The sequence below is a fragment of the Coffea eugenioides genome, chromosome 1, assembly GCF_003713205.1.
Source record: "Coffea eugenioides isolate CCC68of chromosome 1, Ceug_1.0, whole genome shotgun sequence".
In the NCBI taxonomy this organism is placed as follows: Eukaryota; Viridiplantae; Streptophyta; class Magnoliopsida; order Gentianales; family Rubiaceae; genus Coffea; species Coffea eugenioides.
In genome coordinates this window covers 53,116,660-53,139,797 of record NC_040035.1, presented here as the reverse complement: position 1 = coordinate 53,139,797, position 23,138 = coordinate 53,116,660, and the positions used below count along the sequence as shown (strand labels likewise).

General features: G+C 34.9%; 3 protein-coding genes and 1 non-coding gene across 9 annotated transcripts; 2 read left to right on the top strand and 2 right to left on the bottom strand.

The window, feature by feature from the left end:
• Nucleotides 1-736: 736 nt before the first annotated feature.
• Nucleotides 737-4,881, top strand: LOC113778040 (arogenate dehydratase/prephenate dehydratase 2, chloroplastic-like). 5 transcript variants are annotated; one of them, XM_027323301.1, is made up of 12 exons: nt 737-1,030; nt 1,124-1,191; nt 1,311-1,403; nt 1,866-2,066; nt 2,145-2,225; nt 2,539-2,634; nt 2,728-2,805; nt 2,931-3,020; nt 3,118-3,173; nt 3,323-3,404; nt 3,527-3,602; nt 4,605-4,881. In XM_027323301.1, exons 1-11 carry the CDS (start codon nt 772-774, stop codon nt 3,584-3,586), a joined length of 1,164 nt encoding a protein of 387 aa, XP_027179102.1. In that variant the 5' UTR covers nt 737-771; the 3' UTR covers nt 3,587-3,602; nt 4,605-4,881. The 5 variants fall into 5 exon arrangements, 3 of the variants coding, with proteins under 3 accessions (XP_027179102.1, XP_027179094.1, XP_027179118.1); XM_027323293.1 differs by having other exon boundaries at nt 4,593-4,881; XR_003469232.1 differs by lacking the exon at nt 3,323-3,404.
• A 471-nt stretch (nt 4,882-5,352) lies between these two features.
• Nucleotides 5,353-5,548, bottom strand: LOC113753017. The gene has a single exon (XR_003464952.1). It is a non-coding gene; the product is annotated as a U2 spliceosomal RNA (small nuclear RNA).
• An 865-nt stretch (nt 5,549-6,413) lies between these two features.
• Nucleotides 6,414-9,788, bottom strand: LOC113764187 (NEDD8-specific protease 1). 2 transcript variants are annotated; one of them, XM_027308286.1, is made up of 2 exons: nt 9,396-9,788; nt 6,414-7,408 (listed from the first exon to the last, which is right to left on the bottom strand). In XM_027308286.1, exon 2 carries the CDS (start codon nt 7,369-7,371, stop codon nt 6,712-6,714), a length of 660 nt encoding a protein of 219 aa, XP_027164087.1. In that variant the 5' UTR covers nt 7,372-7,408; nt 9,396-9,788; the 3' UTR covers nt 6,414-6,711. The 2 variants fall into 2 exon arrangements, with proteins under 2 accessions (XP_027164087.1, XP_027164079.1); XM_027308278.1 differs by having other exon boundaries at nt 6,414-7,405; nt 9,396-9,786.
• Nucleotides 9,789-14,201: 4,413 nt separating this feature from the next.
• On the top strand, nt 14,202-23,138 carry LOC113764180 (V-type proton ATPase subunit a1). The gene is made up of 18 exons (XM_027308265.1): nt 14,202-14,638; nt 16,039-16,083; nt 16,570-16,692; nt 16,830-16,937; nt 17,418-17,531; nt 17,622-17,795; nt 18,064-18,201; nt 18,670-18,777; nt 18,895-19,002; nt 19,116-19,264; nt 19,548-19,701; nt 20,156-20,316; nt 20,516-20,722; nt 20,877-21,060; nt 21,150-21,233; nt 21,747-21,940; nt 22,023-22,082; nt 22,346-23,138. The coding sequence occupies exons 1-18, from the start codon at nt 14,498-14,500 to the stop codon at nt 22,548-22,550; spliced, it is 2,457 nt and encodes an 818-aa protein (XP_027164066.1). The 5' UTR covers nt 14,202-14,497; the 3' UTR covers nt 22,551-23,138.

Sequence of the window (23,138 nt, the reverse complement as noted above, 5' to 3'; positions counted from 1 at the left end):
CCACATTTCACAAAATAAATTTGTCATCCCTCAAACTTTGCAAAATGAAAATTTTCATCCCTAATTGATCACGTGTGTGATAATCTTTTCTTATTTTTAAAAACTTATATATATATATATATATATGTCTATTTGATTTCACCTGAACAGTATAGATAGCATGTAATATATGTGTATTTGATTTCATCTAGATGAAATCAAATACACATATATTACATGCTATTCATATTGTTTAAGTGAAATCAAATATATATATATATATATGAGTTTAAAATAAAAAGAAATTATTCGCATACATGATTAATGAGAGATGAAAAAATTCATTTATGAAATGTCAAGGACGAAAAAATTCATTTTTTGAAATGTGAGAGACGCAAAAATTCATTTTGAAAAATATTAGGAACGAAAAAAATTAAATTATGTGAAATTTGATTTGATAAATTTGCCCCTAAAAAATGATCAAGTGCAAGGCACGTGGTGGATTCCGATCAAAAACTAGTCAAAAATCCAAGTAGGGATCAAATTTGACCAATGTGAATTTATAAGCGATGTAAAATTACATTTTAAAAAATGAGGGACAAAAAAGTTTATTTTGTAAAATATGAGGGACGTTTTGAACGATTTTTCATAAAAAAAAAAAAGAAGAAATAGCCACACCCTTTGACCCTAAACAGTAAAAAAGTTACCAACCAAAAAATCAATCTCGTTGCACGTCACTTTTTTCCAAGCCCCCAGCTCCCGCTCTTCTCCGTTTCATTTTACAGCTCAACAATGGCGGCCACCGCCGGACAATCCCCGGTGAGCTCTTCGTTTGTCCAAAAACTAAACCCTAGAACCTCGTATTGCTATCAAGCTTCATATTCCACCATTAATCTCCCAAGACGGCTGCGTAGGATCCACAGCCAAGCGTGCAATAACATCAGCAGCAGCAGCGATCAAGTCCCCGATAGCGTCAATAAGCAAGCAAAAGCAATTGAATTGCAGAAACTGATTGATGACGATTCCAGAGACTCCTCCATTTCACTTCCAAGTACTAATAATTAATCTTTTCTAATTTTCCTCATCTTTTTTTTTTTTGTTTTTTGGAGGTGTAGTTTATTTTATGAATTTTGTGAATCTTTAGGGCCTTTAACTTCAGCGAGTCTATCGAATTTGGCTACGGAAGGTTCTCGTCTTCGTGTTGCTTATCAGGTTCTTTAATTCGGATCTTCATCTACGGATGTGTAGATATGTGATTGTAGAGTTTATTTTGTTTATATATATATATATATATATATATATAATTTGTGGTTTTAATATATTACTTATAGGGTGTCCGAGGTGCATACAGTGAGTCAGCAGCAGAGAAGGCGTACCCGAACTGTGAAGCAGTTCCATGTGAACAATTTGACACTGCTTTTGAAGTAAGTTCCTGGGCTTTTTACTTGCTAAAGAAAGTTAGTATGCTGTTTTCTCACTTGACAGTATGATTCGTCGTGATATTCTCTTTTTAGTATATATAGTGCATGGTGTTAATACTTGCAACTTGGCATTCTTCCTGTATTTCTTAGCTTGTAATGAAGAAAGCTTGATTTGTTGGCATAATTATCTAGAGCTTGGTATTATATGAATAATTAACCAGATAAGATGAAAATCAGGTAAGACCGGTGTTGAAGAGGGCTAATGAGCTCAAAAATCTCTGAAAGTAAGAAATGTTTTCTTGTTAGGAATTTGCTTTTTGAGGACTTTTACGAGGTATTTTAGAACAATGTGGAGTAGGTCTTTTGCCATGGCGCTGAAAACTGTACTGTTTGCGTCAGAACCTCATATTTTGGTAGCTTAATGATGCGATCTTACTCATCTTGCCAGATATTGTCCTTTTACAGGCTGTTGAAAGGTGGCTTGTTGATAGAGCAGTTTTACCTATTGAGAATTCTTTAGGAGGGAGTATTCACAGGAATTATGATCTGTTACTTCGACACCGGTTGCATATTGTTGGAGAAGTCAAGCTTGCAATCAGACATTGCTTGTTGGCTAACCCTGATGCTAACCTTGAAGAACTTAAGAGGGTTCTGAGCCATCCACAGGTATGTTTTTTCGCCTGCTAATATGATTTTTCAAACACTTTAGTCACTATATTCATTTTAGCCTTGCTAATGCTTCAGGCTCTTGCACAATGTGAGAACACATTAACAAAGTTGGGCCTTGTTCGAGAAGCTGTTGATGATACTGCTGGTGCAGCAAAGGTATCTGTTCAGTAGATTGGCTGTTCTTCTATGTTGGCTTAAAGTCATGTTACCAGTGAAATGCTCTATGTCTTCAATAAGATGACTGTTCCAGTTACTTTCTTCTTGAAAGTGCTTGAATTTAATTCTGGAGAAAGTCTGCTGATAACAATGCAGAAATTTTTGCAAATGATCATTGGCTTCAGATTGTCTTAGATTAACACAACTGAAAGTTTATCTTGTGCATTCTTAAGTTTTAGACACTGTAATCAAGTTTTATTGATGTTGTTTGGTTGATTTAATTGCTCCTTTTCTTTACATCTCCAATCCCCAGTTTATTGCTTTCCACAAACTCAAAGATGCAGGGGCAGTTGCTAGTGAGACCGCTGCTAGGATCTATGGCTTGAATATTCTTGCCCGGGATATACAGGTTGATAACAGAGAAATAAAGTTCTCTGAGTGACTCTTTATAAGACCAGATTAACGTTTATGGGTTGATTCATTGATGCATCTTGCCTTCCAGGATGATTCCGATAACATCACTCGATTCTTAATGTTAGCTAGGGAGCCTATCATTCCTGGCATTGATAAACCGTTTAAGGTTAGCAATATTGCACACCTACTATCGATTGAAAGAAAAAATGTGATAACTTAATTAAGTTAATTTTGCATCTGAAAAGTGTCAGCTTTCACCCCTTTGATTGGTTCATATTTCTTCATTGTTAGACAAGTATAGTCTTCTCACTTGAGGAAGGCCCTGGGGAGCTTTTCAAGGCCCTTGCTGTTTTTGCTATGAGGAATATCAACCTTACTAAGGTGAGTTCCAGTTCTGTTTCAATTTTGATTGGGCTATTGGGCATGGCTCTGGACTTTATCTATTTGTGGTGTTAGTGATGTTTCCTCCTCAACCCAGATTGAAAGCCGACCTTTACCAAAGCAGGCATTGCGAGCATTTGTTGACAGTGTTAAGTATGTCCAATAAGTTTCCTACTGAGTTTTTTTAAGTGCAATTTTGCATCAATAAAGCTGATTATGAGTAAATAGCGGCTTCCAATCTGCGCCTGTCCCATTCTTTCAAGAGCACTTATCTTCATATACCGGGTTGTGTTCTGATGCAGAAACTTCCCCTACCTTTTTTATGTTGATTTTGAAGCATCCATGGCTGATCAAAATGCCCAATATGCTCTTGGTCATTTAGAGGTTCAGCTTGCTTCAAACTTGATGCTCTGTGTTTTCAGTCTGATAAGAACATTGAAGTGAAATTTTCTTGAATGTTATGTACTCTTAAGGAGATCTCATATGGAAATTGGATGCCCTTACAGGAGTTTGCTACGTTCTTGAGAGTGCTGGGTAGTTATCCTGCAGACACTGGCACTCCATGAGTGACCTTACCGCCTGGTATTCTTCGAATATTTAAAGTATATCATTAATTAGATTAATGCACTGATGTCATTTGCTGAACGACATGTGAATATGGCTCCATTAATGTGACTGAAAGCAGATATATTTTCGCCGTATCTACTTCTTTGGTTGTGTCTATGTTAAGAAAGCTTAGATGTCTGTCATCATGTAAACTTAAGAGTCAGTACATGATATCATCAAATCAGCAGTGTCAATTTGGATTAGAGGTGATGATCTGGGACAATTTGGCTAAAAGTCAATTGATTAATTAAAAGATTTAGCAAGGGTTGTAAAATTATCTTTGCTGCTTAAAGGAGGATAGCTTTGCTAGGGACTTCTAATGAAAGGGTATTAGCCTAGTTGTGGTGGGCTCTTGAGCATGATCAGGTCTGGTAAATGTGATAATAGGCTAAAGCTTTTCTATCAGTTCGAGTATTTGCACTTGTGGTTATGCTGAGCAAAATGCAAGCTTCATATTATGACAATGTCATGGGGGAGGAATATTTAAGAGAAAGCCAAGATAATTTGAATATCATCATTTGGTTCCTTTTGAAGATGAGATATAAAGATTCCATAATTTCAAAGAAGATGAATGAAAAGACTCTTTTGGATGGGTACCTGTCTTGGGCTCTGAATCCTCTGATTGACTGACTGACCGATTTTCGAGAACTTGAAATTTGGTTAAGCATTACTTGTGATTCTGCAATATCTTTGTCACGATGGAAAGCCTTTTACTTTTCCTGCTTATATTTTGGATGCGCTTGTGAGTACGTGTCCTTGGGCACTGTGTGTTCTGACATTCGGTTAATCCTTCCATTTCCTCTGGAAGTTCTTCTTTAGTTTTGTTTGGGCTTTCGAAAGAGTTCAGTCCCTTTCCGTGCACAGATGTTGTCATGATGGCTTTTTTCAGTAAAAGGCTCCTCTTATTCTTTGTACTTCTTATCATTTTGTTTTCAATCTTTAAGGCCTCATTGAACTCTCTTTTAGGTGATACGACAGACAGGAGTGATTCTTGAACTTGCGCATGGATACATCTACAAAATCTGTATCTGGTGCAGCAGTCCATGTAGTCATCCTCCGGAGGTTAATGCGCTGGATGCTAAATTTGGCAATTCTTTCTCTTCTTGTCAGAAAGATGAATTCACCTCAAATTTCTTTTCTTTTCTTTTCTTTTTTATTTCTTTAAAAAATTGGCAATTCTTTATTTGTAATCTCTTTGTTAGACAGGTATTCACCTTATATTGTTTCCTTTCTTGGTAGGCCTATTTTTCCTCTTTGTTTTCGGCTTTTATTGATCCAAATATGAAAAGAAAGAAGATTAGCCTATTTGGCATTTTATCTGTCCTTTGTTTTCCAAGTATGCAATTTGCACTTCTTATCGACGCGATTCTTACATTTACAGCAACTTTGACCATAAAAAAGTACCTTTGACATTGCGCTATAAGGCAATCAAAAGAGAGAAACAAAGCAAGACCAAACGCGGGGCTGGAAGATTTTTCATGATTTAATAATAGGAGCCAAGAATACACTTAAGATTGATTCAAGTTTACCAGTTAATTGACTTTCATGTATCAAAAAGGCTTTCATGTATCAAAAAGGCTAACCTAATTTTTTTTCCAAGGAAACAGAGCGGAAGGTTTTGCTGGAAATACGTTTAATAGAAAATTTACAGTGAGCTCTAAATTCATCGGCTGTGCAAAAGTGCTTAATAGCCTACTATGATTTGTACAATTTTAAACTTGGTTTGGTGGGGTGCGCCTGGCCAAGGCAGCAGTGTAACGCCAAGGCGACGCGCGAGAGGCCCGATAGCAAGCTACCGTGATGGCCCCTCCCCCTTAAAAAATTGAGTTAATATCGTGTGGGCCGATGGCCCACGTATCAGATATTAAACTGATAAGAACAGATACTACACTTGATCTTAGCCAAAAGGCCGAGAAAGGTATGCTTTACTTCGTATTGGATTAGCGCATTTATACTGCTGGTACCCTCCTCGTCCTCCTTACCGAGCCGATGTGGGACTTGTTGGCGATAGCACATGACTGACTGGGAAATTTGTCCTGTCAACATAGCAAAATACAGAATGGAAGCAAAAGAAAGGCCAAGGAATCCAATCGTGAAAGATTCAGAAGGATTTGTTGTTCAAAAGGTACGCATCGATAAAACACGAACAATTTATTGTTATAATTACGGGATAAATGGGACTTTTGCCCAAAAGCCTTCAACCCTGAGAACTACCATCGAGATTTTGTTCCAACCAAGCATGTCGAGTTCATGTTACACATAAAACTGAATCCTATAGTGCATAGATCCAAACACCAAATCAAATTTGCAATAGGCGTCTGACTTGAAATCTGAAGTCAGTGGAACAAGAGGAAGAAAATGTATGCGAAAGTAAAAATTGCACTAAGCCAGACACAAAAAAAAAAATCTTTTTTGGGGGTAAAAACTAAGGCAGAAAAAGTTATAATCGGTGTGCAAGCCCGATCGTACGTCTTAATAGCACCTTTACCACTTCACCGTTGGACTCTTTGTTAGTCCCAGAATCTCGCTACTCGTGTAGACACAGCAGATGGAGTGATCCTTCCAAAATCTGAGAACTAAAATTTCTTCGCCTCGTTTGCTGCAGCAGTTTTTTACCAGCAGCATACAGCTTCTTTTGCACATAAAACTCCATACTGCATGGACCCAAAGTGTCGCAGCTAATTTTGCTATAGGTAACCCGACTAGATTGCTGAAGCGGTGGAGGTAGAGGAAGAATTAAGTAGATCAACAACAACTAAAAAAATAAAGTCTGCTTAGCCAGAACTATTGCTAAATTAAAATCCATTATTGAACATTTAATGAGGCATATCAGATCCAAAAAACGGCTCGTAACAAGCATAACATGACAGACTAGAAGTATCGAACAAGTAAAAACAATTGAATCACATAAGCTACTGCTGTTTCTGCATTAATACAAAGAGCTTGGATCTCTAGAACACATGACCGCTGGCCATTACCCGGACTTGATCCAGGAGAAAAGTTTACATCAAAATCCGCACGCGTTGTGTATTAGCATACAAGCAAAATATCACATCTTTAATAGCCAATTCAAGAAAGGCAGACATTAATGCTTCACCATTAGACCTCTGATTAGTTCCAGAATCTCACTACGTAGCTCAGATATGGCAGATGGAGTGATATGCTCCAAATCTGAGAACCACCACCTCTTTTTATCCTTTGGTGTTGTATTTTCGTACCAGTTGCATATTGCTCTTGCAAAGGCTATAACATACAAGCCACAGTCATGACCATTAACTTGCTTTGGAGTATTAGAACACTCCATGTACGTAACGCCATCAGAGATATAAGGAAAAATAGCCCTATAGAGCCGTCTGGCATGGGAACTGTTCATGCAACTCGAGCTGCTGTCGTGATGGATGAAAACCTTAGCACTTCTCCTGAAAGCAAGTAGGCTCCAATGGTTCCCACCCTCAGCAAAACTTACGTCAATATTATCATTGATAGGAAACAGTACAAGTTCCCTATTGGGAAGATTAAGTGGCTTTAGGAATTCCTCAAGGCTTGCAGTATCAGGGCACTCTTTAATCCAAAAGGCAATTGAAGGAGGCACGAATAGGATGTCCTCGGCAGCATGACGTGAACTGAGGTAACTAAGATAGAACTCAATGATGCGATCATTAAGGAAATGTGGACCACTGAGAATGTCCAAATCAGCTTGTCTAAGTACGACATCATTGTAGCTGAGAACCTTTTCATCTGCCATGCCCTTTGCCAGGTCAAAATGCAGACTTCTACACCTGCTTAAATGCAATCAGATATCACCAGAAGTGGACTTTAACAAATAAGATGGAAAAGTAGAATTTGTGAATTTTTTAAAAGCAGTACACTGTAAATAGTTTAGTATTCAAGGTCCAAAATGTGCAGTCTCGCATCATTGAATCATTTTCCGTAACAATGAAGAGTAAAGTTATTACTCATCACATAATTTATTCAATTATGATAAATCATGCAAAATTAAGGAGAAAGTTGCCAGAACCCTTTGCAAATATGTTGATGACAACCTGAACTCATGAAACAGCAGGAGAAACTAAAAGTACGGACACAAACATGTATAATTAAACTTCAGTTCCAAAATGAAAATATGATATCCGTGCTTGTCACCAGTATGAAAGTGGCTCTACAATCCATCAAAAAGGCATTGCACAAGTTATGAAATTGTTCGCACATACCCATAATAGGTAGTTGCTGATGGATGAGTTAACATTAATGGACTAGCAAATTATTGCCGTTATCGATTACAAAAGTCCACAAAACTTGATGATCTTCATATACTCTGCCACAATATGTATGCAGCTTATTGTTAGCATGTGCTCCACATATCTGAAAAGCATGAACTTAATTTTTCGTATGCTCTTTTTAGCCTTTCAAATTTTTTCTTAACAGAATTAATCATACATGTGAACATTCTCCTGTATGTTCTTATTCCCTACTTTTGGTGTCTATTTACCAAAAATTTCATCCAACTCCAATCAAACCTGTGGAACCACTTACAATTCCATTCATGCTTAAGGTAAATTAATCATGTGATCAAACTATTAATCTCCTGGTCATCACTAGCTTTAGTTAACTCAACTTTGCTTAGCACTTAAGTTCAACATTCAGAAGAACTACATGGTTAGGTCATCCCCATCAAAATTGGATTCTAAATTGTCCAATAAAGGGAAATGCTACTGTATCCGTTAAATGAACCAAAGCAATTTCTGGCTCTGGTTCACCATTAGAACACTCAATAGTGTATTGCACTTTGTAGGCCTCTGGATAACTAAACTAAGTTAAACAGCTACTCTTTATCATGTGATATTGATCGAGCACAACTCAACAAAAATATCTATTTTCCCCAACTCTATCTGAGCTCATAAAACAAACAAAACTGCAACTGCCATCAGGGCCATGTCCTGGTAGGTAAAAGAAACGTAGTCATTTCAACAATTGATGTTCAATTTCCAGAAACACTTCCAGAGCAATAACAAGACAAAACTCAGGTGAGTATGATACCCCTCAGAACAAAAAAATACAAAAAAAAAAAAAAAAAAAAAGATCCAGGAGTCACCAGATTAACTATAACCAAAAATTTCAGAAATTCCAAGAAACAAAATCAACCTCAAATCAATATATGAAAGGATGAATTAGTAGGTTCAGAGTGACAGACGCTCTTGCAAAATTATATATTGAAGCTACTACGAAATTGTTAAGAGGACTATACTTAGCTCACCACATACTGATTTTCCAATGATCGAAATACCATATTATTAAATATGTTTTCCAGCGTATAAGAAAGTGTGGAAACAGGACTGCTATTTTCCACATTAGGTATTATGACTAAGTTAAAAAGCTATCGCTAATCAAGGTTATGATGAATCATCCATCAGTAAGCAGGACTAATAAGTATCTTAATCCAATTTCTTATTAGCTGCAACATAATTAACTATCAATGGATGGCTAAATTAATTTTAACTCGAATAACAAATAATCTAGACAATAAAACAACTAAAAATCTCCAGTCTTAAAGATAAACGTATAACTTTAATAATCAAGTAGAGCTCCCAAGAACTAAGTGCAGGACTTAATTCCATCACCACATCTAAAGATGCAAATGATATTTCGAATTTTTAGGCCTAATACATATATAGACCCCAAAAAAAAAAATCATTCCAATTATGCACATTAGCACTCTCTATGGAATAATTTATCACAAATTGTTAGCAATATAGAAAGGAAATATATTACCTTAAGTAGAGGGAGAAGCTGGGTGATACAATCGGCCGCAAGAGGTGGTTATCAACGGTGGATGGCGGTTGCGAGCTTCCTTCCCGGACTACAGGTTGGATGAGTATTTAAGGACGGATATCAATTGTCAAGTGACAGAAAAGAATTGTTAAGTGATTTGAGTTTATATATTAGTCCAAATTCTCTGTCTGTTTAATTATGGGAATCCACAGTTAGTTCTTAGCGTATCAAAATTCTGTGTCTATTTGGGTTAATTACGCTTGGTTGCTTCGTTGAACTTGTCATTAGACTAAATACTTCAACTCCCAACCTTGATTTAGGGCATAGTAACCGCGCTTTGGAATGCGAAACACCTTTTGTTTCTGTGTTTTTTTTTTTTTTTTTATTTGTGATGGAAATGAAGCTCAAACGCACTGCTTGTTTTGAGGGAATGAGGGGAAAGGAAAGGAAATGGACAGGCCCAAGGTTTTTGATGTTTAGATTGGTTTTTGGTAAGAGAAATGAAAGGATTAGGAGAAAAAGGAATGAATAAGATTTAGTTTGTCCAAAAGTAGCGGAAACGAAGGGAAATGACAATATTAAGATTAATAAAAATTTTAAAATTTCCTAAAATGTATATTATGTGTTTATAAATTGAACTTTTAAATTATGAAAAAAAACGTAACTAACGTAACTCGAAGTAACTAGGAATTTCGATGGGATGAATCCTAGTGATAGAATAATTAAGTCATAATTCGTTGGTTGGTTGTATCATTAATTATTTCTTTTTTTCTTTAACTATTTTTTTTTTTTTACTCATTCCATACTAGAAATAATTTGAGGAAATTCTTTGATAACACGAATTTCTATTTCTCAAACGATAATCATTTCATAAAAGTTCATTGATGTCTTCTTTTTATAAAGCAAATTGAGACCCTATTTAATAACCCAATTCTATACTTAAACTTAGTAGATTCAGATTTTAATATGTTTAAACGTGTTTGATAATCAAAAATTAAACATCTAAATTAATTAGGTGACACTAAATTTTCTAGGCAAAACCTACTCCCATAAATAAGTAATAAGCTATCTACTGATCACTCAATATGATATGCACTCAAATGTATTTAATTTAATATTTAACAACTTAATAATTTAATAGATTCACACTTCAAATTTCACATTTCAAGTTTCAATTTTCAAACTTCGATTTTATTAAACATACCTTGACTTCGATTTTTGAATAACCCTCATCACTTTTGTTTCAATTGTAACATAAGATTTCCCCCTTTACATGGAAAAAGACCCGTATTAATAATTATGATTTTTCGTATGAAATATTTCTCAATATAGTTTCCTTTCCTTTCATGTTGTAATCCAAACAACATGGATGGATTTCTATTTTCTCTACTCTCATTTCTTTTCTTTTTTACTAGAATTCTCTCATTTCCTTTCCTTCAATCCAAAACGGTGCTTTACTCCATAATAGTAGTCATTGCCTATCTTCTATTATATATGGATATCTTAAATTTTTTGTTATGATGGATTGTGACAAATAAAAGACATACAAATTCATGTAGAATTGCTATATGTAAAAAATAATAAATGTCCAAAAAATTAATTAATTTCATTATTTGCAAATACAAATTTTAGAAAAGAAAACTAATGGATAGAGAAATTTTTTATTTGTTCAAAAATAAAAAGAAAATAAACATCAACATAATAGAGGGGTAGTTTCATCTTTAGAGAGTTAAGTGACAAAAATAAAGTTTAATGGATAAACTGCAATTTATATATGCCTCAAGGAGAGTTATTTTTTTATTAACTCAAAAATTAAAGCCCTAAAGTCACTAGCTAGATAAGCTATTTTATATTTGTCTGACTAGCACGATAATTGTAACATAAGATTTCCCCCTTTACATGGAAAAAGGCCCGTATCAATAATTATGATTTTACGTATGAAATATTTCTCAATGTAGTTTCCTTTCCTTTCATTTTGTAATCCAAACAACATGGATGGATTTCTATTTTCTCTACTCTCATTTCTTCTCTTTTTTACTAGAATTCTCTCATTTCCTTTCCTTCAATCCAAACGGCCTCCATAATAGTAGTCATAGCCTATCTTCTATTAGATATGGACATCTTAAATTTTTGGTTATGATGAATTGTGACAAATAAAAGAGATACAAATTAATGTAGAATTGCTATACGTAAAAAATAATAAATGTCCAAAAAATTAATTAATTTCATTATTTGCAAATACAAATTTTAGAAAAAGAAAACTAATGGATAGAGAAATAATTTATTTGTTCAAAAATAAAAAGAAAATAAACATCAACATAATAGAGGGGTAGTTTCATTTTTATAGAGTTAAGTGACAAAAATAAAGTTTAATGGATAAACTGCAAATTTATCTATGCCTCAAGGAGAGTTATTTTTTTATTAACTAAAAAATTAAAGCCCTAAAGTCACTAGCTATGTAAGCTATTTTATATTTGTCTGACTAGCACGATAATTGGAAAAGATACAATAATTTTACCTACACATTTACCCACATCATAAAATTTAGACAAGTACTCCTCGGTAATCCACAAAATCTATCCAAACTAATCCTTTTTGGTCACCTAATTTGTGTTACACGTTGAATGCTGAGGGTACGTTTAGTGTTGTAGTAGTTTATTGAAAAATATTTCATCTAATAAGGTTTTTAATAAAAGTACTTATTAAGTGTTCAAGTACGATTAAGTATATTATTTGGATATATAGTTTATTGTATTGGATAGTGCGTAATTTTAAAATTTTTAAATGTATTTATCTTTTTATTTAGTTCATAATATAAGATAAATGATTAAATTTAATATTTTATTTATTAAAATACAAAAACTGTTCTAAAAGTGCCAAATCTTAAGTATTGCCAAAATTACTTTTAACACCAAAAATTTTATTCCAAATTTTATGAAATAATGTTCATTAAATACTTCAAAACTATATATATATTTTTTGGCCAAAAGTATCACAGCCCCAAATGCGGCTAACATAGGTCTTGATTAAAAAAAAAATAAAAAATTATCCAAAGCAAGTTGTAACATACAACCAAAACTAGAAGACAATCCCGCAGTGAAATGGATATTTACTCAATGGAAGAATCGAGCAGGTTAGGTTGACCTTTTAACAGTTCAACACTGAATTTATCCCAAAAAAGAATTCAACACTAATGGCCAAATTCCTAATGGCCACTAATAGTTCTTGCCCACGCGATTTCTCTGTCATTGGAGAAATCCAAATAGCTCTTTTGACATTTCTAAAAAAGTAACTTAACAAAGGCGCAGAAAACAACAACCTAATTTGATGTGTCACTAGAAGTAGAAGTGGCATCAGCGGCAAGCGGATACCTTTTCTTGGTGTAAAGTGGATGGTCCTTTCATCTCAAATCTTATAAAATTCAAATCTTCCAATATGGCAATGTTCACAATTATAAGATGCTTTGGAAACCAGAAATAGATGGTAAAAAACATCGCCATAGCTGAGCTTGAGGGGGGGTTAGGGTGATAATTTATAAATATACGAATTATGTTGAAGTTCAAATTTTAAATAAATTGAATTCCGAGAACTTTACATCTGTTTGGATTTTGGAAGATTTTTGCCAAAAAATGTACTATAACAATGTAATATATATATATATATACATGCGTGTGTGCACCGGTGAGGTCAAAAAAATTATTTGAAGAAAATATTATTGTAAATTTTTTTTTGCTAAAATGCTCACAATCTAGACGGGACCTAATTGCATGCACCGTTTGAGGTAGAATTTATTTACCGGGGAACCTGGTGTAGAGTGTTGGCAAAGAAACAATTACTCCATTAATTGATCCCTTTAAAATAATTAATTGCACTTACCAGCTTACTTGCGTTTTACTAATGCTGGTTAGTCGCAAAATCCTAGGGCACATTGAACACATGATTGTAGGTCCCAGGCGGATATGAGGCTTCCTATACAAATTTCCAATATTTTCTCCCGGGTCTCCTTTTCAATTTTTTTCACCATCCACCGAGTAACTCTTTTATGGATTCACATTTTACACCCCTATATGTGGCCAATGCTCAATTCTTAGCATCTTTCCAAAAAATAAAAATAAAAAATAAAAAATAAAAAATAAAAAGAAAAGAAAAGAAAGAAATGCTTAATTCTTATATGAACAGATTATTAGGATTATTTGCATAATAAAAGTCGAACTAGACTAGTCACACAGTTCACATTATATTATCTATATATAGATTAGGCCTCTTTTAGTCGATTTAATCTGATGCATAAGATTTGTCATATATTTTAGACATTAAAATCAATAAGTGTTAGTCCCACACTCAATATTTGTGCAATGTAACATTTTTAATTATTCGTTAAAATGGAAAATTAACTGCGAATATCAAGTTTACATTATTATTTTCTACAAAAATTAAATTTACATTTAAAGATAAGATAAAGTATTTTATGTTTAATGTTTTGTTTTTCCTCTAACTATATACTAACAATTATAGTTAATAACTCAAACTAAGAAAAAAATTTTAAAAATTTAAAAAGGTGAGACCCTATATAGCAAGTTAGAAATGTGTTCACAAGCGTGGGGTATCATTGAATGTAGGGCAAACTAAAAAAAAAAAAGAAAGAGAAAAGTGCCTTTATTATTATTTTTTTTCCTTTTGGTCATGCCACTTTTGCACAAGGCAAAAATTAACGAAGGTCAATGATTCAATTTTAATCTAAAGTTTTATATATTTTTTCACCCACTAGCATATGAAAATTCTCTTGCAATATAAGCCTACTTTTTTTTGGCACCAGGGATGAAAAGGATGCGAAATTCCCGATTCGAAAGTCAGTTGCTGATGGCAGCATCACGAACAAAATAATACCGCCCCACTCCCAGAAAACCTTCACTCTCATTGACGACGGAAAAATTCAGTTATTGAGTGGGGTTTACTTTTATTACATAACTGATCGGAATTCAGATCTGAGGAAGGGATTCCGAGATCAAGCGTCATAGCAAAATTTATACAGTAAATCAATTTGATTTGAAGTACCATTGCTATTAAGATTGAGGGGGAAGGGGTTGTTTGGTTGATGGAAAATGGAGTACTTGGACAACTTGCCGCCTATGGATCTGATGCGGTCCGAGAAGATGACCTTTGTTCAGCTCATCATCCCCGTTGAGTCCGCTCACCGCGCCATCTCTTACCTCGGCCAACTCGGCCTTCTTCAGTTCCGCGACGTACGGATCTCTCCCTCTCTTTTTTTGCCCTCTAGATTTACATAAAAGCTATCTGTGATATTGTGTGGAGTTTTTTTTTTTTTTTTTTAAATTTTATTCCTGATTAATTTTACCATTTCTGGAAGGATGATGCTGTTTAGACTTTTGTTTTTGTTGCTATTGAAGCCGAGTATGTAGAAACTGCATTGATTCAGTTCAAGTGAGGCTAGTTTAGAACTTAGTGGATTGAAGACACTTGCAAGGTGTAGGGTAACTTGTCAAATCTATAGGGATATGATGGATTTTCTGCATGTATGCTGAACTTTGGTTCATTTTCACCAGGGAAGGTTGTAAACTAGTTGTCCATACCAATACGTACAGTGGCTATCTGGATCATATGAATGACTATTCTGTAGCAATTGGTAACTTTTAGTTTCTGGTCCTAGATTTGCATTACTAGATAACCAAAACTATAAAATTATTTAGAAGCATCCTTGGAAATATAAGATGCATAGACTCTTAAAAATTAATGCACATCTTACATTGGAAAATGTAGATGAAGAGACAAAGGAACCATGCATAATTTATTACTCGATGAATCTTTCTTATGTATGATTAAAAAAAAGGAATGGATTGCTATCCACAAATAGAAGAAATTACTATAACAGAAAAATCTTGCTTAAGAGGAGTTGCATGCATTAAGAGCACCTATTTTCTGTGATAACCATTTTTCTATGATCTAATGTCACAGTGAGAATTTGGCATTTTTTTCAATTTAATCCTAGCGCCTAGAGAATCTTATTCTGTGTAATGTTTAGTTTGTCATGACTAGTGGACCATATGATGGCATGTTCAGGAATTGTGGAAACTCTGCCTAGACGGAACTATTTTACATCCTTAGACATGCAAGAAGTACTTAAAGATGGATCCTGTGAGATGATGTGGATTTGGTTATTCTACTTTAGATGTATGTTAACTAGTTTCTTTAGGACTCAATCACGTGTTTTACAATTTATAAGCAAATCAAACTACATGGTTGGATCAAATCTATTTTATCCTATCCAGAAGCCTGGAAAATGTTTACTTTCCTTGGTTAGATTGATAATTGATAATATTTTCTAGCTCTAGTCTCTCTCAGGATTTATGAGAGTGGAAAAAGCACTATGATCATAATTTGTGACACCTTTTATCTCTTAACTTTTTTTTTTCTAAAACTTGATTTAAAATTGTTTGCATCATCTCACAAACAATTTTATTACTCTATAATGAGTCATGATGTGGCAATTTCCAGATTCTTAAGTCATTTTGGTCAGTCTTCCTTATTGTGATACTGAGCTTGATTTAAAATAACTTTCTCTGCTTGCTAGTATTCGTCATGCTCATAAGCTTTTCCATGTGACTTTTGACTTTTGTATTGGCAGTTAAATGATGAAAAGAGCCCTTTTCAACGAACATTTGTTAATCAGGTAAACATTACAGGAATTGCCTTACATGTTCATCGCCCTACAGAATATGTTTTGACTACCATCATGTTCCTTTGCACATGTATGTTTCTAGAGAAGCCATATCGTCAGTGCTTCTGTCTTATGCATATTAGCAATGTGGTGTTGTCACCTGAAAGGAACGAAAAAACTTTACATTATCATGATCCTTTGCCTTTACTAGCAGTCATTTCTTCGTGGTCTGTGACTCCTTGTTTCTTTAAAAATGGCCTGCGGAGAATTCAATAGTAGATGCATAGAAGTTGCCTTACAAAATATGTGGACCAACTAATTCTACCATGGAGGGTGAGATTAATTTGTGGTGAATTGTGTAACATGATTGGTGATATGTCCACTCTAGTGTCATTGACAGATTTGCTGGCCTACTTGTGTGTCGGGCTTGATTTCTCAGGCTTCCGGCTATAATATGTCCTAGCCTTGTTGCTTTTCTTCACAAGGTATCTTTAACAGGTGAAAAGATGTGCGGAGATGTCAAGAAAGCTGCGATTTTTCAAAGATCAGATTCATAAAGCTGGCCTGCTGCCATCTCCACATCCTGCTTCACAACCAGATATTGAATTAGAAGAATTGGAGGTTCCATTTTGTCGTAGTTACCCCAGTCAACTTACAGATACTTAGTTTATTTATTTTATTTTATTTTATTTTTTTGCTTAACACTTGGCTTTTCTAATATATTCATGTCAGTGCTACTGTTGTTTTACTTTTTCTAGATGCAACTCGCAGAGCATGAACATGAGCTAATTGAAATGAATAGCAACACTGAGAAATTGCAGCAAACTTATAATGAGTTGCTAGAGTTCAAAATGGTGTTGCAAAAGGTATACTGATTTTTTTATTTGCAGATAGTTCAACTTTGGCTATCATATGCTGGCTAACATGTGTGTTACATTGTACTCGTGTTAAATAATTTTGCCCATCAGTGCTATTCAAACTGTAGTTTGCTTGAAAAAAGTTATAGATGAAAGTTTTATATCAAGATAATCTGGTTATTTATTCTCTGCAAAACTAAAATAGTAGGCCTCATGACACTTACCTATGCATGGGGTAAGGTTCTTATGTGGGCGTGACCCTTGCAATATCATTATATTTTCTGAAATGTATTGAGAGTCTAGTTGACCTGGATTATGATAATCTTTCTTTCCTTATTACAACTATACTATTAAGTTCCATGTGGAATTATTCTAGTTGTAGAAGTACATGTATTTAATTTCTTGATTTTTCTTCATTCTGATGTAATACAAATTTGGTCCATTGGGAGCAATAATCTGATGTTTCTATTGTTTAATGGTGCAATTTAGGCCAGTGACTTTCTTGTCTCAAGTAGGAGTAACTCAACTGTGCAAGAAAGAGAAATGGTTGAGAATGTTTATTCGAATGATGATTATGCTGACACAGCTTCACTGCTTGAGCAGGTGACTGATTTTAACTGCTTTCAAATACTATCCTATAGGAAAACCCATGTTGACAGTTATGTTGATTAGTTTTCTATTTGGATTTGTCAGGAGATGCAACCTGGTCCCTCAGTTCAATCTGGCGTGCGATTTGTTAGTGGTATTATTTGTAAATCCAAAGTTCTCACATTTGAGAGGATGCTATTTCGGGCTACGAGGGGCAATATGTTTTTCAATCAGGCTGCTGCGGATGATCAAATTTTGGATCCTTCGTCAAATGAAATGGTCAAGCCTTATTTCCTTTGTATCCTTTGAACTTTGTGTCGTCTAATTAACTAGAGGTGGGAAATAGGAAGGAAAAGTACCAACTGAATGCAGTAGCTATTGTAGTAAAAAAAATTTTCTCTGTTTCCTACATGGCATTGATTGTGGTTTTTGGTTTGAAGATCTATGCCTTTCTTTCTGTCTTCTTCCATTCGTACTTGGTGCGATCACTACTAACAGTTGCAATTGAATGAGTTTTTAATTTGTTTTTGCTTCCTTGCTTTTGCAGGTTGAGAAAACAGTATTTGTAGTGTTCTTCTCAGGCGAGCAAGCAAGAACAAAAATATTAAAAATATGTGAAGCATTTGGGGCCAATTGCTACCCTGTCCCAGAAGATGTAACAAAAAGGATGCAGATAACACGAGAAGTATGTCTTGAAATTGATCATTTATGTATTCTCTGACTTGTAATGAGAATGAATTAGATATTGTCACTTAAGTTGACTTTTGTCTAGCTTATGTGAGTTTTACCTTTTACATAACTAGGAAACTATGGCAATTGTTTTTCTTTTCTGATGCGCAAGGCATACTTCTCGTCTTCGTATGCATTATCCTGATTTTTTACCAAAATTTTCTTAAAATATATCTAAAATGAAAAACAGCTGTTATTTAGTTTGTAAGGTTGGTGCAAGGTGGACTATTATTGATGTAGGCTTAAATATGTAAGTGACCATTTCCCCAAGAAGTGAGCAGTTCTTTAGAATAAACGGTTTATGTTCTGGCTTTGATTTCATTCTTCTTTGCTACAATGGCTTTACCATCCAGTATATGGATTAGTTGCAGTCCTTGTGTAAGTTACAGCAATAGCAATCGCATGATTGCCTACTGTTTTGCAGGTTTCATCTCGTCTATCTGAATTAGAAACCACCTTGGATGCTGGAACACGTCATCGGGACAAGGCTTTGACCTCAATTGGTTTCCAGCTTGTGAAATGGATGAATATGGTAAATTTGTTATATCAATTACTGCTACACTTTTGGAGCTTGGTTGTTCACGATTGGTTCAGTGATGCTATTTTTACACGATTGCTGAGTTAAGGTTTTCTAATATTTCTTCTCTAGGTTGGAAGGGAAAAAGCTGTGTATGACACTTTAAATATGTTGAATTTTGATGTTACGAAGAAGTGTCTGGTTGGTGAAGGATGGTGCCCAATATTTGCAAAGACAAAGGTGCTTTGCTATAATTTCTACTTGTTCTTGCCATTGTAAGAATTTGTCACTTGCTACGATATTTCTCATATTAATTCTATGAGGGAACCTTTTCTTTTTGGTTGGGGTAATAGATACAAGAGGCTTTGCAACGAGCAACATTTGACAGCAATTCACAAGTTGGCATTATATTTCATGTGATGGATGCTGTGGAATCACCTCCAACATATTTCAGAACCAATCGTTTCACAAGTGCATTTCAAGAAATTGTTGATGCATACGGGTAAGATGCAATACAGATGTAATTATTGAGCTTTAATTCCTTCCCCCATCCCACCTGTTCTTTGTCTATGCAGATTGTGACAAGGATTAGAGGATTTCTGCATCCAAAGCTCTTCCCTCTCCCTCTTTTTCTGTCTTTATTTTTTGTCTGGTTGGGTCATATATGTATATAAACCAGCACATGCACACAGAGCACTGGTGGGAGAAGTTTTGTCTGGTTGGTATATAATATATGAATACATACAAAGCTGATAGAGTGCTAACAAGTAATCTGTTTTGGACAGTGTTGCTAACTATCAGGAGGCAAATCCTGCTGTTTATACTGTTGTTACATTTCCTTTTCTTTTTGCTGTGATGTTTGGTGATTGGGGTCATGGAATATGTTTGCTGTTGGGAGCATTAGTTCTCATAGCCCGTGAAAGAAAGCTAGGTACTCAGGTATCTTATCTCTTCTTGATCTTTTTCTGTTCATGATAGATCATTAGCTGTTAACTAAGCCAAATTCTTGTTTGCTTTATATTTTGAGAACTTTGACTACTCATATACCCTGATTAAATCAGTTTTCTTATTCTAGAGATGCTATAGAGGGTGGTTACTAGAAGAAGCTGTTTTTATCGGCTGTTGCACTGTTAAAGAAGAAATAAAATTTGAAGGAAAAATTGCAAACAGAAGCTAATTCTGTTCTGATCATAAGTGTTAGTAAACAATGCTGAACTTGTTGAAAAAGCAGCAGAAACTTCTTGTTAGATTGAGAGTTAAATGCGTTTTAATTTTCTTGATCATGATCAGTGGCTGAACTTTCCTGAAATCTAATGTTGCATTTGTAATCTTATATACATTATTATTTACATGCAACTTTTATGTTCTCATCATAGTTTTTGTTTCCCATCAGAAACTTGGTAGCTTTATGGAGATGCTGTTTGGTGGTCGCTATGTCCTCCTGTTGATGTCAATATTTTCTATTTACTGTGGGTTGATCTACAATGAATTTTTTTCTGTTCCTTTTCACATTTTTGGGGAGTCTGCCTACAAATGCCGAGATTCTTCCTGCAGGTAGATGTGCTTGCTGTAGTCTTAAGTTGATGAAAAGTAATTTCTTTGTTCCAGCTTGGTGATCCATAAGATTTCTACATATGTTCAACATGCAGAAATCCATAGATCAACAAGTTGGAACAAACAAATTACTTTTCAGCATGTTGTATGTTTTTGATTAATTTTCCTTTGTATTGACATTATTTATCTGCCTTGGCAGTGATGCCCGTTCAATAGGTTTAATAAAATCTCGGGATCCTTATCCATTTGGAGTGGATCCAAGCTGGAGAGGAAGTCGCACAGAACTGCCTTTCTTAAACTCTCTTAAGATGAAGTTGTCAATTTTGTTGGGTGTGGTCCAGATGAATCTAGGAATTATATTAAGTTACTTCAATGCACGCTTTTTTGGAAATTCACTTGATATCAAGTATGTAATCTTTCCACATCGTTTCTATTATTTGTTCTGCACTGTTTAATAACAGGTAAAAGAGCTTATTTCGTGCTTTTAGGTACCAGTTTGTGCCACAAATGATCTTGCTTAATTCCCTCTTTGGGTAAAAGAGCTTATTTTGTGTTTTTAGGTACCAGTTTGTGCCACAGATGATCTTCCTTAATTGCCTCTTTGGGTATCTGTCTCTTCTGATTGTTATCAAATGGTGCTCTGGTTCTCAAGCCGACCTCTATCATGTAATGATTTACATGTTCTTGAGTCCTTTTGAGGATCTTGGTGAGAACAAGTTGTTCTGGGGCCAGGGTGTACTTCAGGCACAATCTCTAATTTTCTCTATAGTTGATTATTTTATTATTAAATACCACTGTTTTCCATCTTTGTTAATCAAATTTTAATTTTGCAGGTCATATTATTGCTTTGTGCTGTAGTTGCTGTTCCTTGGATGCTGTTTCCCAAGCCTTTTATTTTGAAAAGACTTCACACTGAGGTACTATGTCTGCTTAACCTTTGTGAGAGAAGAGAGAGTAGAGGTCCTTGCATTTAAGTTTCTGTGGCCATGTTGAAATTTTTGTTTCTGGTATTCTCCTTCCACATGCTCATTCTCTGAAAACCAAGTAAAAGGGCTTCACATTTCCATGCAAAGATTAGATGGTCTATAATGTTCCTTAATTATTTGTTATTAAATGGTCTAAAATAACACTTAGATATTTGTTTCAGATTGTATCTCAGGTCTGTTCTGGCAAGAGGCTCTCTCTCTCTCTCTCTCTCTCTCTCTCTCTCTATCTCGTAGTCTTAATATGTATTCTTGCTTTGCATTCTTAGAGATTAGATGCAAAGATTAGATGGTCTATAATGTTCCTTAATTATTTGTTATTAAATGGTCTAAAATAATACTTAGATATTTGTTTCAGATTGTATCTCAGATCTGTTGTGTCAAGAGGCTCTCTCTCTCTCTCTCTATCTCGTAGTCTTAATATGTATTCTTGTTTTGCATTCTTAGAGATTTCAAGGTCGCACATATGGGTTACTTGGAACCTCTGATATGAAAATTGATGATGAACCTGACTCCGCGAGGCAACACCAAGAAGATTTTAATTTTAGTGAGGAATTCGTGCATCAGATGATACACTCTATTGAGTTTGTACTTGGTGCAGTTTCGAATACGGCATCATACCTTAGGCTATGGGCCCTGAGGTATATTTGCTTTTCGATTGATATATTGAGATATCTATACTGTGCTCATTTTAAGATTTTCATTTGCTGGTACTGTTAACAGTTTGGCTCACTCCGAGTTGTCAACTGTTTTCTATGAGAAAGTTCTGCTTCTTGCCTGGGGGTAAGTTTTTACAACCAATTTAATGAGACTTATTTCTTTAGATGTCTACTGAACAAAGTTACTGCTTTATTTAAATTTTCTTTGTATAGATCAGAGGTTGAAATGAACTTTTAGTTACATGTCTACCTGTTGATATATATATATATTTTTGTTGACTTGCACTTAAGAGTTTAATCTCCTTTCTGTCATCTGCAGGATATAAATCTTCTATGTGATTGACATATATCCAACCTGTTTGATTTCTTGAATCATGCATGTTGCAGGTATGAAAATATCATCATACGATTGGTGGGACTAGCAGTTTTTGCTTTTGCTACAGCATTTATATTGCTCATGATGGAGACCCTTAGTGCTTTCCTTCACGCTTTGCGTCTCCACTGGGTAGAATTCCAGAACAAGTTTTATCATGGTGACGGGTATAAGTTCAGGCCGTTCTCCTTTGCCTCGTTAACTGACGATGACGACTAGGATGTCAATTTTGCACCAATATTTGTTGAATGATTTCGGAAAGAAGCAATGCAAGGAAGAGTTGTGCCTTAAATCTTACTTTACAAGCGTGGATTAATTGGGATGGCTAGAACTACGCACTTCTTTGCTCTAACATGATGCTGCTTGGATTAACCGAAAATTGTAAAATCTTGGTTCAGAACCTTTAGGCATAATTGGTGTAAAGGAGTCAGCTCAAGGTGCTAGTAAGGCTGTTGGGCTAAAGATTTTGTAATTTTGTCTTCGTAGATTCTTTGCTCTTCTCTAGATGTTCCAGATATAGAGAGAGGTGTTAGAAATACCAAAGCTCGGATCCTGTACACTGAATATCCATGGTGATAATTCCTTGTGGAGGCAAAGATCCAGAATCTCCTTATACAATTACACACAAACATAGAGAGAGAGAGATTGTACCTGGTGCCGTGGATTTTTGCAGGCCACCCTCTTTGATTCTTTTTGTAATGATGTGGCATATTCTTACGGCACTTGAAAAAGATGCTCGTACTATAGAAAGTTGGATTGCACGTTCTTAATGTTAGATAGATATCCGTCACTCATGCTTTGTACCAA

What these genes read in the sequence shown, in the direction of transcription:
- LOC113778040 (XM_027323301.1), top strand. Translation starts at nt 772, where the DNA reads ATGGCGGCCACCGCCGGACAATCCCCGGTGAGCTCTTCGTTTGTCCAA. An exon ending in CTCCTCCATTTCACTTCCAA is followed by an intron (nt 1,031 to 1,123) that starts GTACTAATAATT and finishes GTGAATCTTTAG; the next exon opens with GGCCTTTAACTTCAGCGAGT. An exon ending in GGAATATCAACCTTACTAAG is followed by an intron (nt 3,021 to 3,117) that starts GTGAGTTCCAGT and finishes TCCTCAACCCAG; the next exon opens with ATTGAAAGCCGACCTTTACC.
- LOC113764187 (XM_027308286.1), bottom strand. Translation starts at nt 7,371, where the DNA reads ATGGCAGATGAAAAGGTTCTCAGCTACAATGATGTCGTACTTAGACAA.
- LOC113764180 (XM_027308265.1), top strand. Translation starts at nt 14,498, where the DNA reads ATGGAGTACTTGGACAACTTGCCGCCTATGGATCTGATGCGGTCCGAG. An exon ending in GGATGCAGATAACACGAGAA is followed by an intron (nt 18,202 to 18,669) that starts GTATGTCTTGAA and finishes ACTGTTTTGCAG; the next exon opens with GTTTCATCTCGTCTATCTGA. An exon ending in AAAGAAAGCTAGGTACTCAG is followed by an intron (nt 19,702 to 20,155) that starts GTATCTTATCTC and finishes GTTTCCCATCAG; the next exon opens with AAACTTGGTAGCTTTATGGA.